We start from the raw sequence: 25,016 nt of genomic DNA, 5'->3' as shown, positions 1-25,016 counted from the left end.
GCTATTGCAAATTTACGGCTGTGCTTGATTTTAATGAATCAGGGTCTATGGTATAATTAGCCTGACCAGACCGCTGTGTAGTTAGGCAGGGCTGCCAACACTAAGTAGTTGAGAGTGAGACTCCCATAGGCCAATGCTATAATTTAGGAGTCAAAATGAGTGAGTGAATAGAAATGCATGCAAATGAAATAAAGTTTTAGAGTGAGAAAGGACCAAAATGTGCGAGTCTCACGCTCAATGCCATGGCATGCGTGAGAGTTGGCAGCCCTGAGTTAGGTCTAACCCTGACAATACAGCCTGCAGATACTTATATTTAACGCCGCAGAAAATGGTCACGTCGTTCGTACTTTTGCGCCTAAATTTAAAACAACTGACTGAAAGACAATGCCTACCATGTGCCAAGTTCAATTCCTGGTTTCCAACAGATTCTCCACATGTTCCATTTGGATCCATAATCTTGAATTATTGTGACAAAATTGTCAAAGAAATGTCCACAGTCAACTGCCCACGCACACTCAACCTTCGCGGAAGCGGGTTGCAGCAAATTCACCCGCCAGTCGATCGGGCGACAAGCTCAGCGCTGTTTCCGTGCGAAGGATCAGGAGGATGGCTGCTCGGTCGAGGAAGTTGATTGCGCCACCCGCCACCGATATGTGTTGACAGACAAATGGAGGAGAATTTTGACCAGACGAGCCGAATGTATGGTGTCCGTAACTCCTAAAAATAATGAGACGGAACCATGCACAGGACAAGAACATGGACGTACCTATAGCTACTGGGTATTCAGGATCGTACAGAACCTCGCTAGCAGTTAACGCTACATAGCAGTGTGATTTTCCCTTTTCTTCATGTGATAATGATGCAAAGGAAGTGTGCAATGCAAATGCATGTTGACTTCATCTGAACGCCACTTGTTGTCCTACTTAGTATGTGCCATCAACAACGTATATCAAGATAATAGCCTATTTCTACTACTTTCTTGAGAATACTTGGATACGCCCACAAAAATCTTGAACAAGATTCTGTCAGCGACATAATCTGTCAATCATTGCTAATAATTAAATTACTCGTATGATAGATTCACAAAAGATGTTACAGTACACCTTCCCCTAGACTGAGCACAACTTGCATGTTTCCCTGGAATGTTTATCGTTAATCATATTACAAACATGGATACATACAAGTTATGCTCAATCAAAAAAAAAAAGAAAAAAAGTGCATTCCCATTGTCTTTTGCTAATCATATTAGTACTTCAGTAATGACTGACAGATGATCTTACCGGCAGAATCTTGGTTTGGAAGGTTTTCTTTCTGTGTGGGTGCATCCAAGTTATCTGGAAGAAAACAGTAGAAATATATGGCACGTATTCAGATATTTATTTGGGTCCATATCTTATAACTGGTTGAGGGTTTACACTCTCAAAATAAGACTGGCATTATATATACAACTGTGTTGCAAATGGTGACGAAAGGATTAATAAGAGATCAGAAAAGTGAGATGGATAAGGGGGGGGGGTGGAGAGAGAAAGTGAGAAGCGGAAAAGTAATACAATAGAATGACCGCGCATGTGTTTAGGCTACATTGGCTTTGATGGAGTAAAAACAAATAAACAAACAAACAAAAAACAAGATTGGAAGATTACTTATCGAAATCAGACCTAAATAGAGTCCATATACCTGTTCGGTTTTGGTGCTTGTTATTTTATGTTAATGTCCACTTCAGTCATCACTCGGACCGGGGGGGGGGGGGGGGGTCAGTATGCCTAACCATGGAGCTACTAATTAGTAGCTCCATGGAATAACAATTCCACAAAGACAACTTCCGTTATATCTAAGTTCTCGGGATCGGCGGTTTTCTTTCGTTATATCGAAATTTCGTTGTAGCCAAACAAAAGATGTGTTGAAAGAAAGATATTATTCAGAGGGGTGAAGGCTCAGGTTTTTGAGTTTCCTCAGTTTGTCTCCCTCTACAAATTTGTAGAGGGAGACAAACTGAAGAAACTCAAAAACCTGAAAAGATGTGTTACTAGTGATAATGATTTTAGGTGATTTTACTTCGTTGTAATGACATTTCGTTTTATCCGTGTTGGTCATAACAGGAGTGCAGTAGTTGATTTATGCGCAGAAAATATAAAAACAGAAAAGATAACCCACTTAAGCGTCTTAATTTCTTTGTTATTTTTGAATCCACCCCCCCCCCCCTTAGCGTTTTTTTTTAAGACGGCACAGATTGGGGCATGGCGCGTGTTAAACCTATGGGAAAAACGTTGGGTTAGGGTTTTTGGTTATGGTTAGGGTTAGGGTTAGGGTTGGGGTTAGGGTTAGGGTTAGGGTTAGGGTTTGATGGTTAGGGTTAGGATTAGGATTAGGGTTAGGTTTAGGGATAGGGTCCCCGATAGATTTTTAGTTTCCCCAATCTGCGCCGTCTAAAAAAAACACGCCCCCCGTTACGGCCGACATATCGAGTTCCAGTGTTTTAAAACAGAATAGGTTTATAGGAAAGTTACGAAATTTTTAAGTTTTGCATGTATTTACGAAACAATATCTGCAAATATGATTATTGATAATGATAGTATGATTTTCACGAGACTCCAACTTCCCTACACACTAATCTTAACAAAGCTCCTTTTTTATTTTGAAGTGAAATGAACACTTTGCATCCTCCGTTACAAAGTCTCCATTGTTTACCACTAACCTAGAATTGAGGGCTTCCATGGCGAAAATGGTTGTAAAAATGTCAAATCAGTAACGAAAATATGATTTTCCTAGTTTGTGTGTGCGTGTGTGTGTGTGTGTGCGCGCGTGCAAACATATGGAAGAGTTGTTAGTCGATGGCATCTCACTTCAACTTACTCATTGTATTTGTATAAAATGAAGTATGGGACTGCAACCAGCATTGCTATTGGTGCAAGAGTTAGAATTTCATAGATTTTTAAGTTTCATGTCCGCTATGGTCGAATTTTGGAGTAGCATACATAGTCAGTAACAGGCGTGATGGAACGTGCACTAATGCATTTGCTAATGTAAACAAAGTTAGTTAGAGTATAAGTTCATCTGTATTGGAAATTCAACTGAAAATGGAGTTTAAAAAATAAGATCTCAATACAAACTATTTACCTATAGGAAATTTCGGGTCATTCCGCTGATCAAGGTTGTAGCGTTGACAGCTGAAATTTTTGGATGTAAATATTTTGTATTGAGATCAAAAGTTGAACACCATTTTCTGTCAAAGTTTTAAGTTTTGTGTTTTTTTTTTCGTCTTGAATTATGATAATTATGAATAAACTAAATACTTCATTTGAATATTAGATCGTGAGTACAGATTGTATGCTGCAAAGTCATAAACCCCAGCCGATATTGGGTTTGTTTTCTTTCCACTGGCGATGATTTCCCAAACAAATATTGTTATCAACGCACTCTGTGACAAGGGTACAGGTCTTACGAATCGCCAACATCAGAAACCATCCACATTATTTCGCTAAATATAGACAAAGTTAAATACTGGTTCAGGTAGGCTAGGTTCCAGGCTCACTTATGATATTCTAGCAGTACACAATAATATTTGACACTAAAAGAGATTTTCTACATATTCCTATTCCTATTCCACAACCTCTCTCTTCAGCAGATAAAAGTGTAAAGCAGTGTAAATATAACATTCTTTTATTTTGCGTGATACCAGTTTCGGTTCGGTAAAATTAGATTTTAATGAAGAATTCGATCTGGAAACCAGACAAATATTTATGAGTCTTAAAGAGTACACTATTTGTTTGAATTCGGTTTGAGGTCATTGCTATGCCGTTACTGGGGTGGGAGGAAGGTACTGCCAGACACTATTGATCATGGGATGCAGTCGGCACTAATACTCACTTGTATAGAGAAACAAGATATTGTTATTCTCGGGAGCATATTTCTGGCTATCAAGTATACTAACATGTTTGGGCGCAAAATTTTAACAGATTGGGATCAAGAGATAATTAAGATCTTGATCTTAAAGCGGTCAATCCTGTGGTCAACACAGCACGAAGTCTGTGATGCACTGTAGGCCAGTCGCATGTATAGGGACGAATGCTAAATGCTATCTGGTAAGGAAATCTGTAAACAGAGAACTTCTGCTGCTGTTTCTCTAATCGGTGGTTGGGTAATGCAGTAAACTGCAATGCTGTTTTCATGGGTAATGCAGTAAACTGCAATGCTGTTTTCAACTAGTTGGTCGTCTTGGGTTATTTAATAACACGAGACTTCTTGTCCGCGGTGAAAGGGGTGCGATATCACAGACCATCGATCGTGATGAGCTCCGACAAAAATGGACCGGCGACATCCTCCTCGCCACACCCAAAGCGCAGCTTCCTCCAGCTGCTCCAGATAGACGCCATGCAGTTCGGCACGGATTTTTGCTACGCCACGGAGACGGCCGTGGTGACGCCCATCCTGCTGAAACTCGGGCTACCCACTCATCTCTACAGCATCTCCTGGCTGCTTGGGCCCCTGCTAGGCTGTCTCCTGACGCCGATGCTTGGCCCCACCAGTGACCGCTGCCGCAGCAGTTGGGGACGGCGACGACCCTTCATACTACTCCTCAGCGTGGGCGTCATCGCCGGAATGATCCTCTATCTAAACGGCGGCGACATCGGGAAAGCCGTAAGCAGCAACAAACAGGGTAAACATAATGGGTGAGGGATGGTGGATGTTTGATAGCAGATCAACAGCTCCATTCAGTACATTCCCCAATTGCCAAAAAAAAAATCTGAAGACTGTATGACATGTACAACTGTCGGTAGTATTTTTTTAAGTGTTCTGAAGGGTCAATGCCTTTAAGATAGATCAAAATAAGATGTTACATCTAAACTTTTTGAACATGATCGTAAATGAACAAAATGTTGCGATAATGTGAGCCACTTTTATATTTACATTCATGAAGGTATAAAGAAGAAAAATGAACGTCAATTCTTTTTGAAAAGCAGAACTTAGTGTAATATTCACAGGGTAAACAAAAATCAGTGAATGTTCATTCTCTTTTTAGCCTAATTCTATATTCCTTCTCTGTAACTATTTCTATTTTCCGTATTTTGTCATGTCACTGTATAAAAAAAACCTACACGCTTGTGAATATTGCTGACCTAATAGAGTATGCATGGCTCGACACTAACTTTTTTGTTTGGTGGCCCGATGGGGCCACCAAAATCCTAAATTTCAAATTTTTGGTGGCCCGAGAGAAAAATTTGGTGTCCCGAAAAAAAAAATAATAAAAAACATTAAAAATCCTTCTTTTTTTTAATGAGTCAAATGTTTAAGATTTATGATAGTAAGAATTAGAAGTTGGACATATCTATACTCATAAATAAACTTCAACAAACTTGGAACACTCACTCTCAGGCATTCATTCAGTCCTTTTCATCCATCCTTTGAACAAATTTAAGTGCTATGTTCCGGCGCAAAAAGTTACGAATTTATTGACATACTTTTCCCAAAATTCGGGCCACCAAATTTGTCCTTTTTTGAAATTTGGTGGCCCGACTTTCATTTTTGGTGGCCCCGGGCCACCGGGCCACCGTTAGTGTCGAGCCCTGGAGTATGGCACAATAAACGAGAGGTACACGTTTGTAGAATATTTATGCGAATAAATGAAGACGCACTAACACAAGCACGACAAGCCAGAATTTAAAATAAGTTTTCATTCACACAGCATAGTTATGTGAATATTGTATGGATCCATGATATGCATGTGGATCTAATGTCTAATAGAGAAAGCAAAAAGTGAACACATTAAGTGTGAAACTATAGTCTCGGTCTTTTAGTGAGGCTGACTCTCCTTTTTCTTTTTCTTTTCTCTGTTTAGTGTTACAGCTTATTCTCCATATTACTTTTCCACTGAGGATAATAGCACGTGTCTTTGCCATGTTTATTTCACAGCAAGGCTGGGTGTTACCGAATAACTTCGTGATCTCCCACGCGATGACTATCATCATGACTATTGGCACTGCAAACAAAGTAGGCCTACATGTAATAATTTGGAGGAGCGGAGAGCAAAGTTCAAAGCTTCGTCAATTACGCAAGCCATATACCAATCATAGACTTCTTTGTTTCCGTCCATGGTAACCTCTTCCATTCTGGCACTACTCTGATCGATAGTTTTATTATCATTGCCCTGACACAGTCAGGCACCAATGTCTGCACGTAAATCAAGAGGAATGTCGTGAATAGAATGACTTCTCCAGTGATGTTCATGCCAAACAGCGTTGCAAATTCAGTATGATTAAATTCTGATTTTGAAAATTTACAAAGCTCAGCAACACGATTAGCTTCCCAGCGGCGGATCCAGAGGGGGGCGCAACCGGCGCACGCCCCCCTTTATTTTTCTATAAAAACAAAAGAAATAAAAAGAAAAAAATGAAATGAAACCTGCAAGTGGCACCAGAAATATTAGTCACGCCCCCCCCCCCCCCCCCTTTACAGAATTCCTGGATCCACCCCTGCAATTCCCGTCATTGTCCTTTGGCATAAAGTCATACATTTGGCCTATCATATACAGTTTGCATTTCAAGTGAAACCTCATAATCATACATCTCGATAAACTACAGAGGATAGATGTACTTTTTATCAATTAACTCAGATACGCTGTGGTCGATCATCCTTACCATGGTCGGCGTAGTCCTCGTCGACTTCTGTGCCGACGCCAGCGACATCCCCGGTCGAGCCTACCTCATCGACGTATGCAATTACGATGACGTCAACACGGCACTTAATATCAGGGTCGTTTTAGCAGGTATACACTACCTTCTCATTACAGATAACCGCGATTCATACGGTGGAAATACATTGAGATTTATGAAGACAATCATTTAGACAAGGTTTTATTTTTATTTTTTACGAATACTGTAGGCCATCCTATCATTTTTTTTTCTCGTGTCCAAATGTATTTGCTTTTTATTGAATTTATTGAATATCTGGCATTATTTCCACATCTGAAATGACGTATACCTTTCGAACTGTTCCCCCCTTTGTAGGTGTTAGGAATTTTATACAGTTTACAATGAGACTATACGGGTCACATAATACATGTCAGGTCACGTGAACAAGGCACCGTAGCACATCAATATACTAGTAAGTACTTCTCGGAATTGTATTCCGTTCGGAAGTACTGTTACCCACGGGTGTATTTCATTTGCATGTTTATATTCACATTGGCTTTGTTTCAAATTAAATGTTTTGTCGTCCAATTAATATCTTCATTCTTCTCAGTTCCTCTCAGTTCCTCTCAGTTCGCAAGTTCAGTGAACTGATGAAATATGATAACGATATGAATGGATTTCTCATTTGTCATCTTGCACGGTTTCAAAAAACTGTCATAGTCCGACTTCAAATTTGATATAATGTCAAGGACATCTGCAAACAACCTTGCTTCAAGTAATGTTAATGGTACAAGTTCATAGAAAAGAAAAGCAAACAGAGGCCTTTCAGAGGTTTTTCAGAGAAAGAGAGAGACAGAGAGAAACAAACACCGACAACAATGAACGACTTAATGTAGAACGTCTCGTTTGCAATTTTTCTTTTTCGGATCAGGAGTCGGCGGGAGTCTTGGTTATATCTTCAACGCCATTGACTGGATGGCTTTGCCCTTCGGGAGAGTTCTCGGGAGCCAGTTGAGAGTCATCTGCCTCTTCAACGTCACTTTCTACACCCTCGGCAACCTCCTCACCCTCTGTAGCATTCCCGAAATACCCCTGAAATGCAGCAAGGACTCTTCTTCATCATCGTCTTCTTCCTCGACATCGCCGTCGTCATCATCGACGTCGGTATCGCCAGGTTCACTGTGTTGTTGTTGTTGCGGGGAAGAGGACGTCTTCGACGATGTTTTGTACTGTGACCAAGATGACAGCACTGAATCAGGCTTCGGTAACCAGGGTAACAATAATTCAAATGATGCAGGGGCCACGAATAGTGGACGGATAGACGACCAAAACGCGAATCGAGAGGACCCCACAGTTCATACAAACGATCACCAACATCTACTTTCTGACTGTGAACAGGAGGAGGATTCTGGTATCCCTCCACCAGAGCGACCCATCCGGCGCAATGCAAAATTCCGGCACTCGAGAAAGGAACACAAGATGCGTATCACAGAGGTGAGAGACGGTCCCCCTCCCGAACCTTGTCACCTCCAGTTTTTCCCCTCACCGGAGGAGCGGAACACTGCCGCAGACGACATTTCTGCCACAAGAACTCACATCGTAAACGAAGTCCTTCAGAGCGATGACAAATCAAGAAGAAAACGTGGGAAGAGTTTAGATGATAATTTTAGCAATGCTCTTGAAAATCAAGCTCGTATAGGCGAGGGAAGCATCGGCGCGTATGATTTTGACGACCAGACGGACGACGACGGAAGCGGTTCAAACCGAATCCTTGGCAATAACGTCGGCAGAATCATCCGAGACATGAACCGTTACGAACGGGACAACGCCCACGAGGACGAAACATCAGTGACTTTTAACCAGGCCGAGTCCCATAATAACCAAGGCAGAAGGGCGCACCCAACGTCCCCTTCCTCAGCTGATGGGAAGGCAATGAATATGAAAGACCTCCTGAAGTCCTTCATCTTTATGCCATGTGTCCTGCGTCGTCTGCTCTTCAACCACTACGTCTCGTGGATGGCGATGTTGACCGTCATGTTGTTTTTCACCGACTACATGGGTCAGGTGGTGTATAAGGGTGAGCGATGATCCTTATTATCGTTTTAAAAAAAATTGCTACAGTTATATTGGGGAGTTGACGACCTGACGTCGGACATTGCAATATGTAGTTTTGTATTATGTTGCATGCCCTTCATCTGACCTCAGTCAATGACAGCAACCCTCATCTTACTTTATGTAATCGCAAATCATTGTGACGCTTTGATTTTATTAATCTATTTTAATTCTGCATTTCTTGTTCATACAAGATCATAAGGCAAAGTCAATGAACAAAGCTCTTAAACTTATGCAAACATGTAAAGATGCGGCTCACGACTCGAGTATCTAAAATGGACCTCATGTACAGCATGTTTTGTTTTGAATGTTCACTCTGTACTTGTTGACTCCACTTGGCCCGCACTCAAACTGCAATGGAGAGTTCTGTACTGACCAGATTTATCTAATACTGATTTATCCCTCCCCTCCCCCTTACAACCCTCCATCTCATTCCTTCTCCCTCTGAACAGGGGACCCAGACGCTCCGGCAAACTCATCTGCACTGGAGAGGTACGACAAGGGAGTAAAGATGGGATGTTGGGGAATGTGTATCTACTCATCAACAGCTGTCCTCGTAGGATGTGAGTCATTTTAACCCTCTGGCATTGTCATGCAATTGACTTACTGATTGATTGATTAATTGATTGATTGATTGATTGATTGATCAATTGATTGATAGGAGAAAGCATTACAATTTCAATCAAAACGTGAGTATTTAGAAATGTGTGTGCGCGCATCCGCGAGTGGGTGTACGCGCATTCTCAATCTTTAAATCGTTGGAGGTGTGGTGTTATGTAATATATGTGTGTGTTATTTCTTTGTCAACTTGAAAGGAAAAATGTGTAGAAAAACATAAAGCAATTTGAACTTGAAATGCCATTGCAATTTCGCTACGATTACAGTGTAATTCAGAACATAATACTCAAGAGAAGTCATGATTGCTGGTGTAATTAAATATCTACTCCGGCTTAGCAGTCTGCATTCCAATTGTTGCGGAAGACTGCAGCGAAGAAAGTGTTAAATACTCTGTCGTATCTGTTTCTGGTAGTGTGATGAGATCATCACATTAGGAGAACCATCGATCTACTTCTAGATGATGAAGTCCACTTGGCGTAACTAGATGATGAAGTCCACTTGGCGTAACTAGATGATGAAGTCCACTTGGCGTAATATTCAAACTATTATATAAGGACTCGGCCGACCAGCAGGAAAGACAAAATCTGCTCCACCGTCACATACCCATCCTTTCTTTCCCCTCTTTTTTCTCGCTTGTCGGAGCTGGAATATGATGAATAATTATATTTGCTTAATTATTTTGCTTTCCTATGTATTGTGACATTTGTCTTCCAGTACTGCTGTCATGCATGGATAAGGTGCTAAGTCTGCGAACCGTCTACGTGTTCGGCCAACTTATCTTCGCCGTGGGTTGCGGCGCATTGGTTCTGCTCGTCGACAACGTCTACGCCACGATGTCGCTCTGCGTCACGTTCGGCATCCACTACGCGGTCATCATGAAGATACCAACGAACATCCTCGCCATCTATCATGAGTCGCCGAGCGTGAGTAGCAAGCCAAGATCATCCTCAACTAGCCATCTTCCCTTACAAATATACTGGGACGATTGAATAGCCCTAAGTTATTATCTGTGGAGCGGCGAAATATAATGTGGACACTACGACTTAAATATCAAAATATCATATTAAGTTGTTCACATATCACACTATATAGTTCATTGTCAGATAATGTAAAAGCTAAAAGGACAAACTAGGAAGCGAGCTAGAAATGCAGCCATGGAAGATAAAATAAAAATCGGAAAATGAGTTCTATTGTAATAAATGGTAGCAAATGTAATCGTCAGACAAAATCGAGTGGATAAAAGAAAGACTATTAAAAAAATATCGATATTTGATCGTAGATAAGTTTAAGTTGCAATTAATTAGCGTTCACCCGTGACACGTATGGCGCCAGACACATTGTACAAACGGATTATCATTTCAGGAATTGTTCATTCATTGAGATCTTTGATTTCCAACCAGAAGAAGCAGGCAAAACATCGGTGCATTTTCAGTGTGATTAGAATGCATAATATTGAATAAGGAAAGAAAAACCCCTCCGTTTCTCCTTGATATGAAAATACAACAGTTACTGGAAGATATTGACAGAAATCAAATTGACAGCAATGTAACCGATGCTTTGTTTTGATTATTTTGTTTGCTTGTTTTTTAATCGGTTACATTGCTATTTTTACAACACCATTTTGAAAGATTATTTACAAGATTGCGTTATTTACTTTTTTTTTATTGATTGCATTACTTTCGACACCAGTTCACACATCCACCCGGTGGAATGGTCAGGGGCCTGGCCACTGATTGTGGTGCTCTCGGCTGGATAGCCTTCATGTCCCAAATCACGGTGTCCGCCCTGCTCGGACCACTGGTCAAGGTCACCGGCACTCAGCTGACCATCGTCGCCTTCGCCTCCCTTACGGGATTCTTGTCGTCGCTACTCTCCGCTTGTTTCATCAGCTATGAGATCAGATGAGAACCGTAACCGAGGTTACGGCGTTATGACTCATTTACAACGATGCCCATCCGGCAAGTTCGTCGAGAGCATGTGGGACAGGCGATTAACATGATTAATCGCTTGGCCGTGTTACACGTTTCCGGGCAAGCTACGCGGTCTTGTTGCGAGTAAGGGTTTTCCAGCACGCAGGAGAATTTTCTGCGTGCAGACAAGAATGTTTGCGAGTTTTGCACTTGTGTCTTACCTGTTAGACGCGTGCTACTTACCTTCTACTGTATTCCAAGTGATCTGCGTGAGAGCTTTGAAACCGATCCGTTTTCTGTTACGAGAGACTTACGGGTACTGTGAAGTACCTGCGCTGGAGTTGCGTGCGAGGTACTGCAGATGTGCGCACGCAAGTCCGATTTACCCCGCAGCCAAGTTTTGAGCATGACCAAAACTTTTTCCGGGTGAGTCGTGGGGATTGCCCGCAGAGGTCCACGCAGAATGCCAGTAGGTGGCCCTTAGCGGCAACACTTCGCGGGCAACTACCACGCAGGTAATTCGCAGTCCCCGTATGCGGCCAAGATAGTGACATTCTGTGAGACTTCTGCCATTCCTTCAGAGGAATTCCTTCACTGAGTTGTCAGCCCCCACGCGCATGGCACGCATATATCACACAGAATGCCCGCAAGTAGAACTTAAGTAGAACGCGTCCAGCAAGTAAGACACATACACTGACTCGCCCAAATCCTTGCCCTCGGAAATTGTCCGGTATGCTGGAAAATCCCCACATGCAACAAGCCCGCGTAGCTTGCCCGAAAAGATGTGACAGGGCCTAAACATGGTTGCGGGCAAAAAGATTTGCGTGCGCACCTCTGGGCGACTACGGGTGAGATACGTGCTAGGTACTGTCATGTGCGGGTCACATGCGGGACCTCCGGGTAGTAAAGATTGTTCTTCGCAAGCCGCACGCAAGGCTTGCCCGGAAAGGTGTGACACAGCCTTTACTAAATTGCCAAATTATAGATGACAATTAATTTTGTTGTGCCAATGTGGTTAAGGTCATTACCTTATATACTGGACTCTCGGTTGTAAATATTATATAATCATATGTTATATATAAAATACATATCATGCATCCCAGATATTAAACGGAACCTGTGTGGAACCAGTGCGTTTAATTTGTGGTCTTTTATAATTATATTCATGTATTTTTCTGTGGTCCATTTAGAATATTTTGCTCTTCGTCAAAACGGTTCTCATGGTGTTTTGGTGTGCATGCATGGAGACATCATTAACATTTGTGCACAAAGCACAGGATGACTTCAACTGACCATGAAGTTACAATGAAAGGAGACACATTTTCCTGACCAAGCGCAGAACCCTACAGATATCATTATAGCCCAGTAAGATATGACACGAGAAATCGGACAAGATACTAGAAGTTATGACCACTGGATATATCGTGCTTCTAATGGTAGAAAGCATCGAACATCGAATCAAACTAAACATTTCAGTTCAATTCAATTCAAATGATTTTTTCCATATAAAGTAATACAAAGTAATATACATAACGCTTACACAACTACAGAATATCTCAAGGAATTTTGAATGTCTGAATGAAAATATATTTGCATTTTTTTTCTATGCGTTTGTGAAAAGTGTCATATTTTATAGTCATTCAATTGTCACGTGATCATGTCTTCTTTTCAGTGCATTATTTCATGCAACATTCAATGACATTTGTGAACATCCATCCATTTTCCATTCTCATTGCCATAAGCTATCTAACCATTCGTGTAATTCATTGTTTTAGTATGTTAACGTTATGTATCATATTTATTTATTTACATGTTCGCTCTCTTCTCAAAGAAGTTTAAACATACAATGTAGATTCAATTGAATTCAATGTAATTAAAATCGAGTGTTGACAATGGAGACAATTAAAACATTGTTGGACAGAAATTTTCGACATATTTCAAACGGAGCTTATCTATTATATGATAATGCACAAGAGACGGGAACAAAGACAAAAAAACGACAACTACAACAACAAAAACAACAACAACAACACCAAGAATGTACACACGTACGCACGTATAAACACAGAGTAATATAAAGCTTTGTGTGTAAACACACAGCAATTCCTTGCCATGTATTGTTAAAAGCTATAAAGCATTGTACTATTTAAACCAACAAGAAGGTACGCTAATATATGACGAATACACATAGATAGTATATATTTCAATAAATATGTACGTAATGAGTATGTTTCAGTATGGTGTGTAATGTATAATAATTTATTATCATATATATATATATATATAAAGAGTAAAAACAGTCGTATAAAAACACCGCAGGAGTAAAAAAAAAAATGGACTTACGTTTTGGTCAAAGACCTTTGATAAAGGTCTTTGACCAAAACGTCAGTCCAATTTTTTTGGCTCCTGCTGTGTTTTTATACTACTGCTTTTACTCTTGATATCTGTTTATTACACACTGACGCAGAACTTTCATCTCTCTCTCTCTCTCTCTCTCTCTCTCTCTCTCTCTCTCTCTATATATATATATATATATATATATATATATATATATATTAATGTTTATATTTATATTGCACATATAAATTGTATTTTGGACAGCTGTGCTTCCAATTTTCGGCCATAGGCTTTTTTTAGGAAATTATTTCATTAATACTTCAAATTGTTGTAATCACTGAAGTATCAATGAAGTCATCCTTGAAGATCATCTGCCCCCCCCCACACACACACATATTCCAATGAAGAGAAAATCTTCATAATATTTCTCATTTTTTATGTTATGCTCTCTTGTTTGTTTCGTTGCATTCATTGTTGTTTCATTCTTGCATAAGTTGTTTTTTTTTCTCAGACAAAAATGAACACAAAGTGATTATGAATGAATCGACATATAAACAGAATGAACATACAGAATAAAGCAATGGCTATCTGAAGTTGTGATTTGTAACCTCATCGGTCGAAATAAGATGGTAGATACAATATTATATTATATTATATATATTATATTCCAAAGGAGAACTATAAAAAAACAGGACAACAATTTAAGGTCACCGTCATCAGAAGCAGAACTTGCCTTAAACGTAAGATGGTGGTCGTGAAATACTAGTAGATAAATATCTAAAAAATCCTGAAAATACTAAGAAATAAAAAAAAATGTAAATGTGATAGTCCGTAAAAGTGCGTGTTATTTGGTATGAGTATATGTTTTTTGTGTGTGGGGGAAGGGGGAGGGGGTAGGTTGGGGTGTGGGCTGGGTGCGTATAATATATGTGCAAGGAGGTACTGAGCTATAGCACATGATATTGTATGTGTGCTTGTACATGTGTGTTTGTATTCAGGTTTTAACAAGGTTCGCTATTATTTTGTGTTTAAACTGACGCAGAACACTTTTTCTATACATAATACACAGATTAACAAAATACATGTATAAACAGATAAGTATATATACGTATAGATTAAAAAAAGATATATGGATAAAATAGAAAGAGATATAAGGACTCGATAGATAGAGTAGTAAATAATGATAGAGTAATCACTAAATCAAGACATAATGTCTTATAGATGCATTGCTTTGATCTTTAATATAACTGTCTTGTTAGAGGACTACCAATGGCAACTATAAGTTAATACGCGATATGGGTAATCGCGGGATGCAAGTGTTTTATATAGCCTTATGAAGTGTGGAAACTTCAAAATCTAACGTTGATATTTTTATTCTATGTAGGAAATATAAATCTTCGTTGGCCAAACAGAGCGTCACCTGAGGGCTCAAATCTTAGCTTTGGTGGTTTCGAAGTTTTCCGACAGACACAGAAGGTCATGCCCTCTTGCAGTTTAATCTTTACATCGCAGTATGCTGTAGTCGACCATTTAGAGATACGGTCACACATTTTGTTATCTGTTAAGGAAATCAGTCAACAAAAGACCTTTAGTTAGTGTCCATCAAAACAACTCAGCCTCGTCCCTTGCTCGTGAATATAACGGTCAATGGGTGGGTAGCATGAAAGCTAACATTAAACATGGATCAGTTAGAAAATCAAGTGGCGACGTCATCGACCACCACAATGAGCTCCCAGAAACAAGGACCGGCGACGTCCTCCTCGCCACACCCAAAGCGCAGCTTCCGCCAGCTGGTCCAATTCAACGCCATACAGTTCGGCATTGATTTCAGCTACGCCACGGAGACAGCAGTGGTGACGCCCATCCTACTGAAACTCGGTCTCTCCACCAAATTCTATGGCGTCTCGTGGCTCCTGGCGCCGCTGCTCGGCTGCGTCTTGATGCCGATCATTGGACCCGCCAGCGACCGGTGCCGCAGCAGTTGGGGGCGAAGAAGACCCTTCATACTGCTCTTTGGCGTGGGCGTCATCGTGGGAGTCGTTCTCTACCTCAATGGAGGCGACATTGGGGAGGTTATCAGCAACAATTACCAAGGTAAATCCGGGAGATGCCGAGCATCTTTATTTTTTATTATTATTACTAGCGAGATAGCTTGCTCGTTTGTTTGTTTGTTTGGGTTTTTTTTTACAAATTGTCTTTCAAAAGAGAAATCTACCTTTGACATACCCACAACTGGGCATTCGAAAATTGTACTATTATAAATACGCTTACATGTTTTTATTTATCAAGATTGTGCGCGAGGAAAGCATTTGTATTATATCGGTGGAATGGTTGCTGATTTCAGTACAGAATTCAAAGAGAAGTTGATGAGGTCTTTACGTCATTACGAAATATCAAACCTGTTTGATGTGTGTGAGGAAGACTTGATTTACATGATCATAAAACAAAATCATTTCTCCCACGGACATGAAGGAAAGCAGCGACGCTGTATGTTGTCAATATCAAAATTTCTGCTTTTGATAGTTTCCCATCTGACATGTGAAATAAATTATGCATGTTGTTTGGATTAACTGTCAACTATGGCCATGCAGACAAGGAACATGAAGCATATCGTACACGTGGGATTTTCTTTTGAGTTTGGAGTAAATATTTTCTTTCGATTTTTTGTCTCATTGATTACGTCGTCCAGCATTTTCTTTTCTTTTCTCTAAATTGGCGTTTTCAATCGACAAACAAACGCACGTGTGCATGTTCGTGAAGCTGATTGCTGATGATCATGCCAAGAGACATAATCTAATCTTTCAAGGAACGCTAACTTTGTCAGCAAATAATGTTTTCAAGGTGCGATCAGCATTGTGTGTTCCTGACAGACGTGCACTGTTTGAGAAAATGGTGGCTCAATTTGTAATATTGTCGAACATTGCTGACTGAATACTAACATGATGCAACATCACGGACATGGTGGGAAGAAGCTCTCAAACATGTATGTACACGTTTTGAAAATTATTCTGTCACCAATTACAAGATATCCATGAACTCTAAACTGATATCACTATGCATGCTAATAAACAGTTTTCGACATCGTTAAGTCCAAGCTATTGTCTACGTGAGAAAAGAAATTAGCATTATTCATGGTAAAACTGAGGCGCTTATGATACAGATTTTCACTTGATTAAAGCAATCATTTCAATAGGCATTAGCTTGACTTTTTTATCATGATAAAATGAGAGACACTATAGTCGCATTTTTGTTCCGAGTACATGTACTTTCAAACTGGAAACTAAGTACAGTATCTAACACGTATATCATTCATTGTGAGAATTGGAACAAACGAAAAGCATAACTGCTGGTCACGTGAGTCGGTTGTTTTGATTATGAGAATGACACCTTATGACGGAAAGATCTTTTACAGTAAGTCGTGTATAATGATTATGTGTTTATCGCAAGTCATTGACAAATTACCCTTCATTGATACTGAATGAACACCGATTATTCAATGTCTGGGTAAATTATATAGGAATGATTGCGAAAAATCAAATCACGGGCACACACAGTCGGTGGGATTAATTTGTATAATGAAAATGCTTGTATTCACTGAACCCATAGACATGCTGTGGTCGATCGTCCTAACCGTGATAGGCGTCGTCCTTGTCGAATTCTGTGCCGGTGTCAGCGACATTCCTTGCAGAGCGTACCTCATCGACGTTTGCAATTACGACGACACCAACACGGCACTCAATATCAGGGTGGTTTTCGCAGGTAATAAATTCGTTTTCTCTATACTGCTGCAAAAAGTTCGTCATTTATCGTTATGTAACAGGAGTATGCTAAAATGATTGGCGATATTGCGTTGCAAACTTTTTTTTTAGATTAATGGCCTGTTTTTACGTCTCTCTATAGCTTAAGGGACTTTGCAAATAATGTACCTGATAAACCCTTCAGGAACTGAGGCGAGGTGGATTGCAAAGCACGTGCAAACAAACTTAATGCTCGAAGAGAAGGTCTTACCCAAGCGGAACACTTCTGTTTGTTTTTTTTTTTTTTGTCTGTTTGTTTGTTGTTGTTGTTTTTTTTTTTTTGGGGGGGGGCAAAATCCCCACGGTAGGGACTTTCTGTAAAAACAGAGTACAACAGTCGCGTCTATAGAGCATTTAAAAGCAAATTTCTAGGGAATTAAACATAGTGAAAAATCAGTGCGTAGGACTATATGATTATAACATATGGGGGTACGTTTATGATATGATGATGTGAGATCCTCGGCGAGGGAGGGACTTTTTGTAAAAACAAGGGTGTAAAAGCCGCGTTTATAGAATATTTCAAATAATTTTTTTTTTCAATTCGCGTTTATTTCATTCAAACAGATAAAAACATTAAGACAAGGTACACTATGTATATAAATTCAAATTGACAATACAAATGTAACAGAATGTGGAGACAGCAAGAAAAACAAAGTTTCATGATTTCTAGGGAATGAAACATAGTAAAAATATCTGTGCGAAGGAATAATATGATTCTAACATACGATTGTTTACAGGTATAAATTTGTCACGGTGTGAGATCCCGGCGAGGGGGCGACAGAGCGGGGGAAGGTGTGGAAGGGGGATGCCCCCCCCCCCCCCTCCACGGTATATAGGGACTTTTTGTAAAGACAGAGTAGAAAGGTCGCGTTTATAGAGCATTTTGAATCGAATTTCTAGTGAATTAAACATATTGAAAAAAATAATTACTGCAAAGGACTTTGACTGTAACTTTTGAAAACTATGGCGAGCAAGCCACTTTCACTTTGTCATTCGTCTGAAATGTATTCATTAAAAGCTTAAACGTGATTGAAGACCTGAATATAAGAGCGACCCAAGTCCAATTTTTGGCCAAATTCAGTTTGACATGGGATATTGTAGCTCATGCATGGACTCATCTTCTGTATTAATGATAAATCCTAATTACCCCCGGAAGTGCCTGAAATGAATGAGTTAAATCTTATATTAATGTAAGAATGAAGGACTTGGGTCATTCTTACATTCATATTATAGTGCCCTCTCTCATCCTCCTCTCATCTCTATAGCAGAATATCATGTATATGAATCAGAGAACGACCCAAGTCCACCACACAAAATGGCCTCTCCACAATTAATGTAAATGTTACTTGTCATGATAATATATGTTCTAATTTGTATATACAATGCTGCCTTTCCATCACAGTTAAATAAAATATTATTGGACAAATAAAAAAGATATGAAGTTTTTTTTAGTTTATTCGAAATGGTCTTCCATGGACTTGGGTCGTTCTTATATTCATATACTCGATTGCATTGTTCGAGCAATAAAAATCATTCTTGTATTGCTAGAAAGCATATAAGTCCCCCCCCCCCCAAAAAAAAAGAAAGAAAAAAAAAAGAATGGGGTGGGAAGTGCTGGGCAGGTCAGTGCCCCCTCTGCCCCCCCCCCCCCCTCTTACGGCACCCTTGGTCATACCCATGTACTTAGTTTGCTAGTATAGTTTAGAGTTCAATTCATGAAATTTTTGCATCGATATGTTTTCATTCCAATTGATTGACAGCTTGCTCTACATCGACGTAAATAAGCACTGAATTAATCAGTGTTTTAGTGGTAGCCATGATAAAAAAAAAAAAAAATCAGAGGCGTGCATACTCGAGCAGGATTCGAACCTACGACCTCCTGATCACCGGGCAGGCGCCATCTCCACAGTAGACCACCGAGCTTTCGCCGACAGCAAGCGTTGGTTCTAATCCTTAGCATGCAGCGGGTAATGCGTAATTATTCAATTCAAGAAATTTTTGCGTCGAGACGATCCTAATCGAATATGTACGCCCATGATTTTTTTATCATGGCTATTACTAAAACACACATTAATTCAGTGCTTTAGGGCAATTTGTCAATCAATTGCAATGAAAACATCTCGACGCAAGAAGTTATTTCATGAATTGAATAATTACGCACTACCCGCTCCATGCTATAAGGATTAGAACCAATAGTTTAGAGTTGTTGTATATAGACTAGGTTATTGAACTGAATTAACTAAAACACGACACTGGTGGCCACTTTCAATTACTGCTTTCTCGCTTGAATCTGAAAAAAAAAATGTTAGGGTGGTAAAAGTGTCTTTAAAGCGTTACTAGCTCCATAGCAATGATACGAATATGCGATAAGACATGATAGTCTTATTAAGTGTAAATACGCATAAGATATCATGTGCATTACATTGTTGTTTGTTGTGTTCATGTGAGGTTATTATGTATAATTTCATACTGCATGAATGTACAAAAGATTGATAGCAATCAATAACAGAGTTATATCCTAAAAGGACTGCGAAAGCATTAATAATCACCGCGCCGTATGTCTTTCATCTCTGAAATTAGAGTTCTTCTTGGACTCCCCTTAAGAGCGATGGGATCTAACAACTTGTGAAGTGATGCATATCACTTCAAGATGTTAACAAGATGTTAACAGGTAGGTAGAGGTACTGTTTTAACTAATTTGAAATATCCGACTAACATTGAACAAAACTTGATAATGATAAATATTTTGAAATAAATTCAAGTCTTTCCTATCATTCTGTTTACAGGACTTGGTGGCAGTATGGGCTACATCTTCACCGCCATCGACTGGATGGCACTGCCCATCGGGAGAGCTCTCGGTAGCCAGTTGAGGGTCATCTGCCTCTTCAACGTCACTTTCTACACCCTCGGCCTCATCCTCTCCCTTTGTAGCATTCCCGAAACACCCCTGAAGAGCAGAAAGCACTCAACTTCGTCATCATCTTCCTCATCGTCATCGTCGTCGTTATCACCGACGTCTGTATCATCGACATCCCTTTTTTGTTGCCTTCATAGTGAAACGGACACTGTTCATAGTGATGCATACCACGGTGATGACCCGGAGGCAGAGTATAGTAACCATGGTTACATAGGACCAAATGATGTTGGCGCCACTGCAGGTGAGTTTGGGCGAGCTCATTCGGACCAGCACCAAACGGAGCTGGAGGACGTTGTTACCAATGCTAGTGACAGGTGTCTTCTGCTTCCAGATCAAGCTCATTCAATTAGTTGTGACTTTCCTCGTGGAGTGCGGCCGACGCGGCGAAAGACGAAATCGTTTAGGAAGGGAGACAAGAAGCTCCTCAAACGAGATGGACCTCTTCCCGAGTCATGCCATGTCCAGTTACCTCCATCATCAGAAAGATCAGCTGAGAACGCCCATACTGTGAATGAAGTCCAACAAACCAACCAAAGCTATAACGGGGCAAACAATGACCTCAGTAATGATTGTAATGATAACCCCATTCTTGATAATCCAGTGCATGTCAGTGAAGCCAGCTCCACAGTTTATGGCAAGGACAAGTTGGTGGAGGATGGCGAAAATTGTACAGGCCGTCTCCATGGCAACGAGGTCCACGGAGGCACTCAGGCATGTCAGGACATTCAAGATTGTAAACACGACTCCATTAGGGAGGACGAGGGGTTGTCGGCACATCAGAAAGACATCGATTCTACGACGAGGACGGAAAACCGCCTTCAATCAGATAGTGAGCCAACCACGAGGACGCGGATGTCGAAACCGACATCGTCTTCCCCCGATGATGGGAAGACAATGAACGTAAAAGATCTTCTGAAGTCTTTCATCTTTATGCCGTGCGTCCTACGTCGCCTGCTTATCAATCATTACTTCTCGTGGGTTGCAATGATGACTGTCATGCTGTTCTTCACGGACTACATGGGGCAGGCGGTTTATCACGGTTAGATGAATAAGTGACTATCTGGTCGAGTATTGCATAACTGATGGCAATAAATGCGCTGTACCGATAAAATGAAACATCCAAACTAAATCATATATAACAGGTACCGATGGATAACTGTTATCATTCAGTGCCTTCCTCCCGCCCCTCAAGAATGATATTAGACTAAATAAATTTTGAAAAGAGTAATATATTGCTTATATTTGTTTTACTAATAAAATGGACTTGAATTTCATGGAGTCAATAATTAGCATCCAAAATGCTATTGATCGTGTGGACGACAGTCCACAAAGGCCCCATTATCATGGAAGTAATCTAGGAGCATAAACAAAAATATTACTGTAGCTTATATCAATCACGTGGATATTAAGGAAGAATATAACAACTGATTCAACTCAACGAGGACAGGTATACGGTCCTCAGCATGAGGTCTGTATTTTATGCTGCGTCCCTTCGAACAATATTGATGAATACCATTGTCAAGATCGTCATTTATGTTGTGACCTATTTAGTTACTGTACATCATAGCGAGGACAGAAAGACAAAACCTTTTATTTATATGCATATGCAATACCATTGCATACTTGAGCAGGGCAGGACTGACGACTTGGTATCCATATTTTGTCCCCCCCCCCCCCCCCCCCCCCCCCTCCCTCACCCGTACCCTTCCCCTGAACAGGTGATCCAGACGCTCCGGCAAATTCATCTGCATTGGAGAGATACAACAAGGGAGTACAAATGGGATGCTGGGGCCTGTGCATCTACTCTTCGACAGCGGTCTTCGTCGGATGTAAGTATAGGTCCCTCTGAGTTATCCACACTACTTCATTCTCAATACTCTCTAAAAAAAATCGAGTGAAAATATTCACTCTTAAAAGAGTGAATACAAAAAAGAGTGAATTTACAGTGAAATTGGGTGAATATTTAGTGAAAATGTTCATTTTCACTCGTTTTAGAGTGACCTCAGGGATCACTCCAAAATCTTCGAGTGATCCCTGAGGTCACTCCAAAACGAGTGAAAATGAACATTTTCACTCAAAATTCACTCCAATTTCACTCTAAATTCACTCTTTTTTGTATTCACTCTTTTAAGAGTGAATATTTTCTCTCGATTTTTTTTTTATAGAAAGTACAGAGCATGTTGAGCATTTGGTTTGTGTTTGTGTGTGATTTGTCTTTTAGGGGGCATGACATTTCCCGGCCTTTCCAGTTTCATACGTGAAATGAAGTAATGTTAAGCAATGTTTGATCATTTCCCTTGTTTTGTATAGCTTTTAGTTTTGATTACTTATTCTTGAGTGAACAACTTATCATATCAATCGAAATACCAACAAAACTCAATAAACTCAAGTGCAGTCATGGCAGTCATTTCATCTAAAGGGTATACACGTAGTGATTAGTGAGAAGTATACCAGTGCCTTACTCTCCCCTCTTAGGAACCTTCTTTGGGACTAGTGGTAATTATAATATCTATACTGCTTAAGATTACAGATTTGACAACCCTTAATGTGATGTTGGCAGAAGCTGTTGGCAATTTCGTGTTGTGTTTATGCTTCCAAATGATGGTAGACAATATCTTCGACAAGGCCGAACGAAAAACAACCTTCATGAATTTATTTTGCGGAGAATCCTGAACGCTATGTGCGATACAAGCGCTGTGTGCCGGTTCGTGAATTCATTTTGCGGATAATAATGAGCGCAATGCACGACACTAAGTGCCGTGTGTCGGTTCGTGGATTTTTTTGGACCTAGTCTGGAGTTTTCACAAAACGACACACAACTTTATAGCCTTACTGTGTGCATATTTTAAATCACTGGGAGTATTTTTATGTAAAGCAAGAAAAAGCAGATTTTTCTCATACGTCACATTGAAATTTATTGAATATCAATTCCATTAACATATCTTACTAACAGTTTGAAAAAAAACCCCAGAAATCTTTAAATGCGATCTATTCGAAATGTACTTCGCGCACCGGCGGTGCGCGTGTGCCGGTTCGTGGATTCAGCGACGAAATATCGCATACCTGAAAAGAGGCATCATTCTGTCAACCAGCATAAAGTTGAACCCAGATTTGTTACTGATTTCATGTAGTTTTCCGTGTTCATCATTCTTCTCTGTCACATCTTCAGTACTGCTGTCCTATGTGGACAAAATGGTCAGTCTCCGAACCATCTACGTTTTCGGCCAACTCATCTTCGCCGTGGGTTGCGGCGCTTTGGTGATCTTCGTCGACAACGTCTACGCCACGATGTCGCTTTGCGTCACGTTCGGCATCAACTACGCGGTCATTTTGAAGATACCAACGAACATTCTCACAAAGTACCACGAGTCGCCAAAGGTGAGAAGAGTGCCGAACTTTTGTCTCACAATGACCCTCATTAGAGAATGGTAGGACGAAGAGAAAGGGGCCTCACTTATAACACTTTATCTTCCTGTATAAAGAGAGAATTTGACCGAGACGTGAGTATAATCGGTTATACAATGTTTTTTTAATTCCTCCAAGAAAAGTATGGATATGGATGTAATCGCATTGAGTTATTATAGTTTGTACGATGCTAACAATGGCTAAGACTGTTTGCAAAAGAGCATTGGCACATTCGACACTACTACAGCTGCTCGTCGAGTCTAACGTGATAGCAACCTGGCAGTTTTGATTTTGGTCGGGTTTTTGGCTGATTCGGTTCGATCATTTGATAAAGGCCTCTACCCGTAAATTATCTGATACGTCATGGACTCGCACTTCGTTACACGAGCAATCGCCTCAGTGACAGTGTCATTGTACATCTTCAATTTTTTTGTCAAAAGAACTCTCAATATTCATCGCCCTTGTTTCATCATTGTTCATCGAGGGATTCCGCACACATAAGAAACACGACTGTAGCGGTAACCAAAATGAATGAATGGCAATGATGAGGAGTACATATCCGTTCATCGAAAGCGAAAACTCATGATCAAATAAAACCACTCCTCATGTAGTAAGTAAATAATCGTGAAAAAGAAGAAGGCAGCTTATAATTTCTAGATTATATATAAACTTTAGTTTGATAGTTTGTCTGTGTTCTCTTGGTCGTCAGTTTACACATCCACCAGGCGGGATAGTACGGGGGCTTGCCACGGATTGTGGAGTCGTCGGCTGGCAACCATTGATAGCAGAGATCACGGCGTCCACCGTAGTCGGACCCCTCATCAACGCCACCGGCACTCACCTGACCATCGTCGCCTTCGCCTCTCTCATGGGCTTCGTGTCGTCGCTGCTGTCCGCCTGTTTCATCAGCTACGAGATTAGATGAGAAGCGTTACTATGGTTACAAGATACCTGCGCCAGTGATGCCCAACTGAGCGTCGCGAGTAGAGTGTGTGATGAGGCAGCAGGCGATTAATCGTGTGTGAAACAGGGTGAAAAGCTAACCTCTAACACTAATTGCTATAGGCAGCAGGACCACACGTTGTACTCATTTCCTAGAACGAATAAGAATGCAATTATCTGCCTGGGAGTCACATCAAGGATATTACCAACACTGCCATAGTCAATACTGTGAATTTGAAATAGTAATTGCTCTAATGCAGGTCTATATATCTCAAACGATCGGTAAATATCCACTAACTACTCCTCTCTGTATAAGTAGGCATTAACTTGGCCTCTGTAGGAAGCACTG

At 40.4% G+C, this 25,016-nt stretch overlaps 2 protein-coding genes across 2 annotated transcripts; both read left to right on the top strand.

The window, feature by feature from the left end:
* Window positions 1–4,287: 4,287 nt before the first annotated feature.
* On the top strand, window positions 4,288–11,264 carry LOC139714207 (membrane-associated transporter protein-like). Its single transcript, XM_071625922.1, has 6 exons — window positions 4,288–4,657; window positions 6,611–6,763; window positions 7,561–8,706; window positions 9,194–9,304; window positions 10,074–10,282; window positions 11,049–11,264. The coding sequence occupies exons 1-6, from the start codon at window positions 4,288–4,290 to the stop codon at window positions 11,262–11,264; spliced, it is 2,205 nt and encodes a 734-aa protein (XP_071482023.1).
* Window positions 11,265–15,285: 4,021 nt separating this feature from the next.
* On the top strand, window positions 15,286–24,650 carry LOC139714206 (membrane-associated transporter protein-like). The gene is made up of 6 exons (XM_071625921.1): window positions 15,286–15,700; window positions 17,213–17,365; window positions 20,190–21,359; window positions 22,039–22,149; window positions 23,490–23,698; window positions 24,435–24,650. The coding sequence occupies exons 1-6, from the start codon at window positions 15,286–15,288 to the stop codon at window positions 24,648–24,650; spliced, it is 2,274 nt and encodes a 757-aa protein (XP_071482022.1).
* The last annotated feature ends 366 nt before the right edge of the window (window positions 24,651–25,016 follow it).

Source organism: Diadema antillarum, unplaced genomic scaffold (genome assembly GCF_040938485.1).
Source record: "Diadema antillarum isolate AM-2024a unplaced genomic scaffold, OU_Dant_1.0 seq00002191_RagTag, whole genome shotgun sequence".
Lineage (NCBI taxonomy): Eukaryota > Metazoa > Echinodermata > Echinoidea > Diadematoida > Diadematidae > Diadema > Diadema antillarum.
The sequence above is the reverse complement of the archived record's forward strand: the minus strand, read 5'-3'. Positions and strand labels throughout refer to the sequence as shown.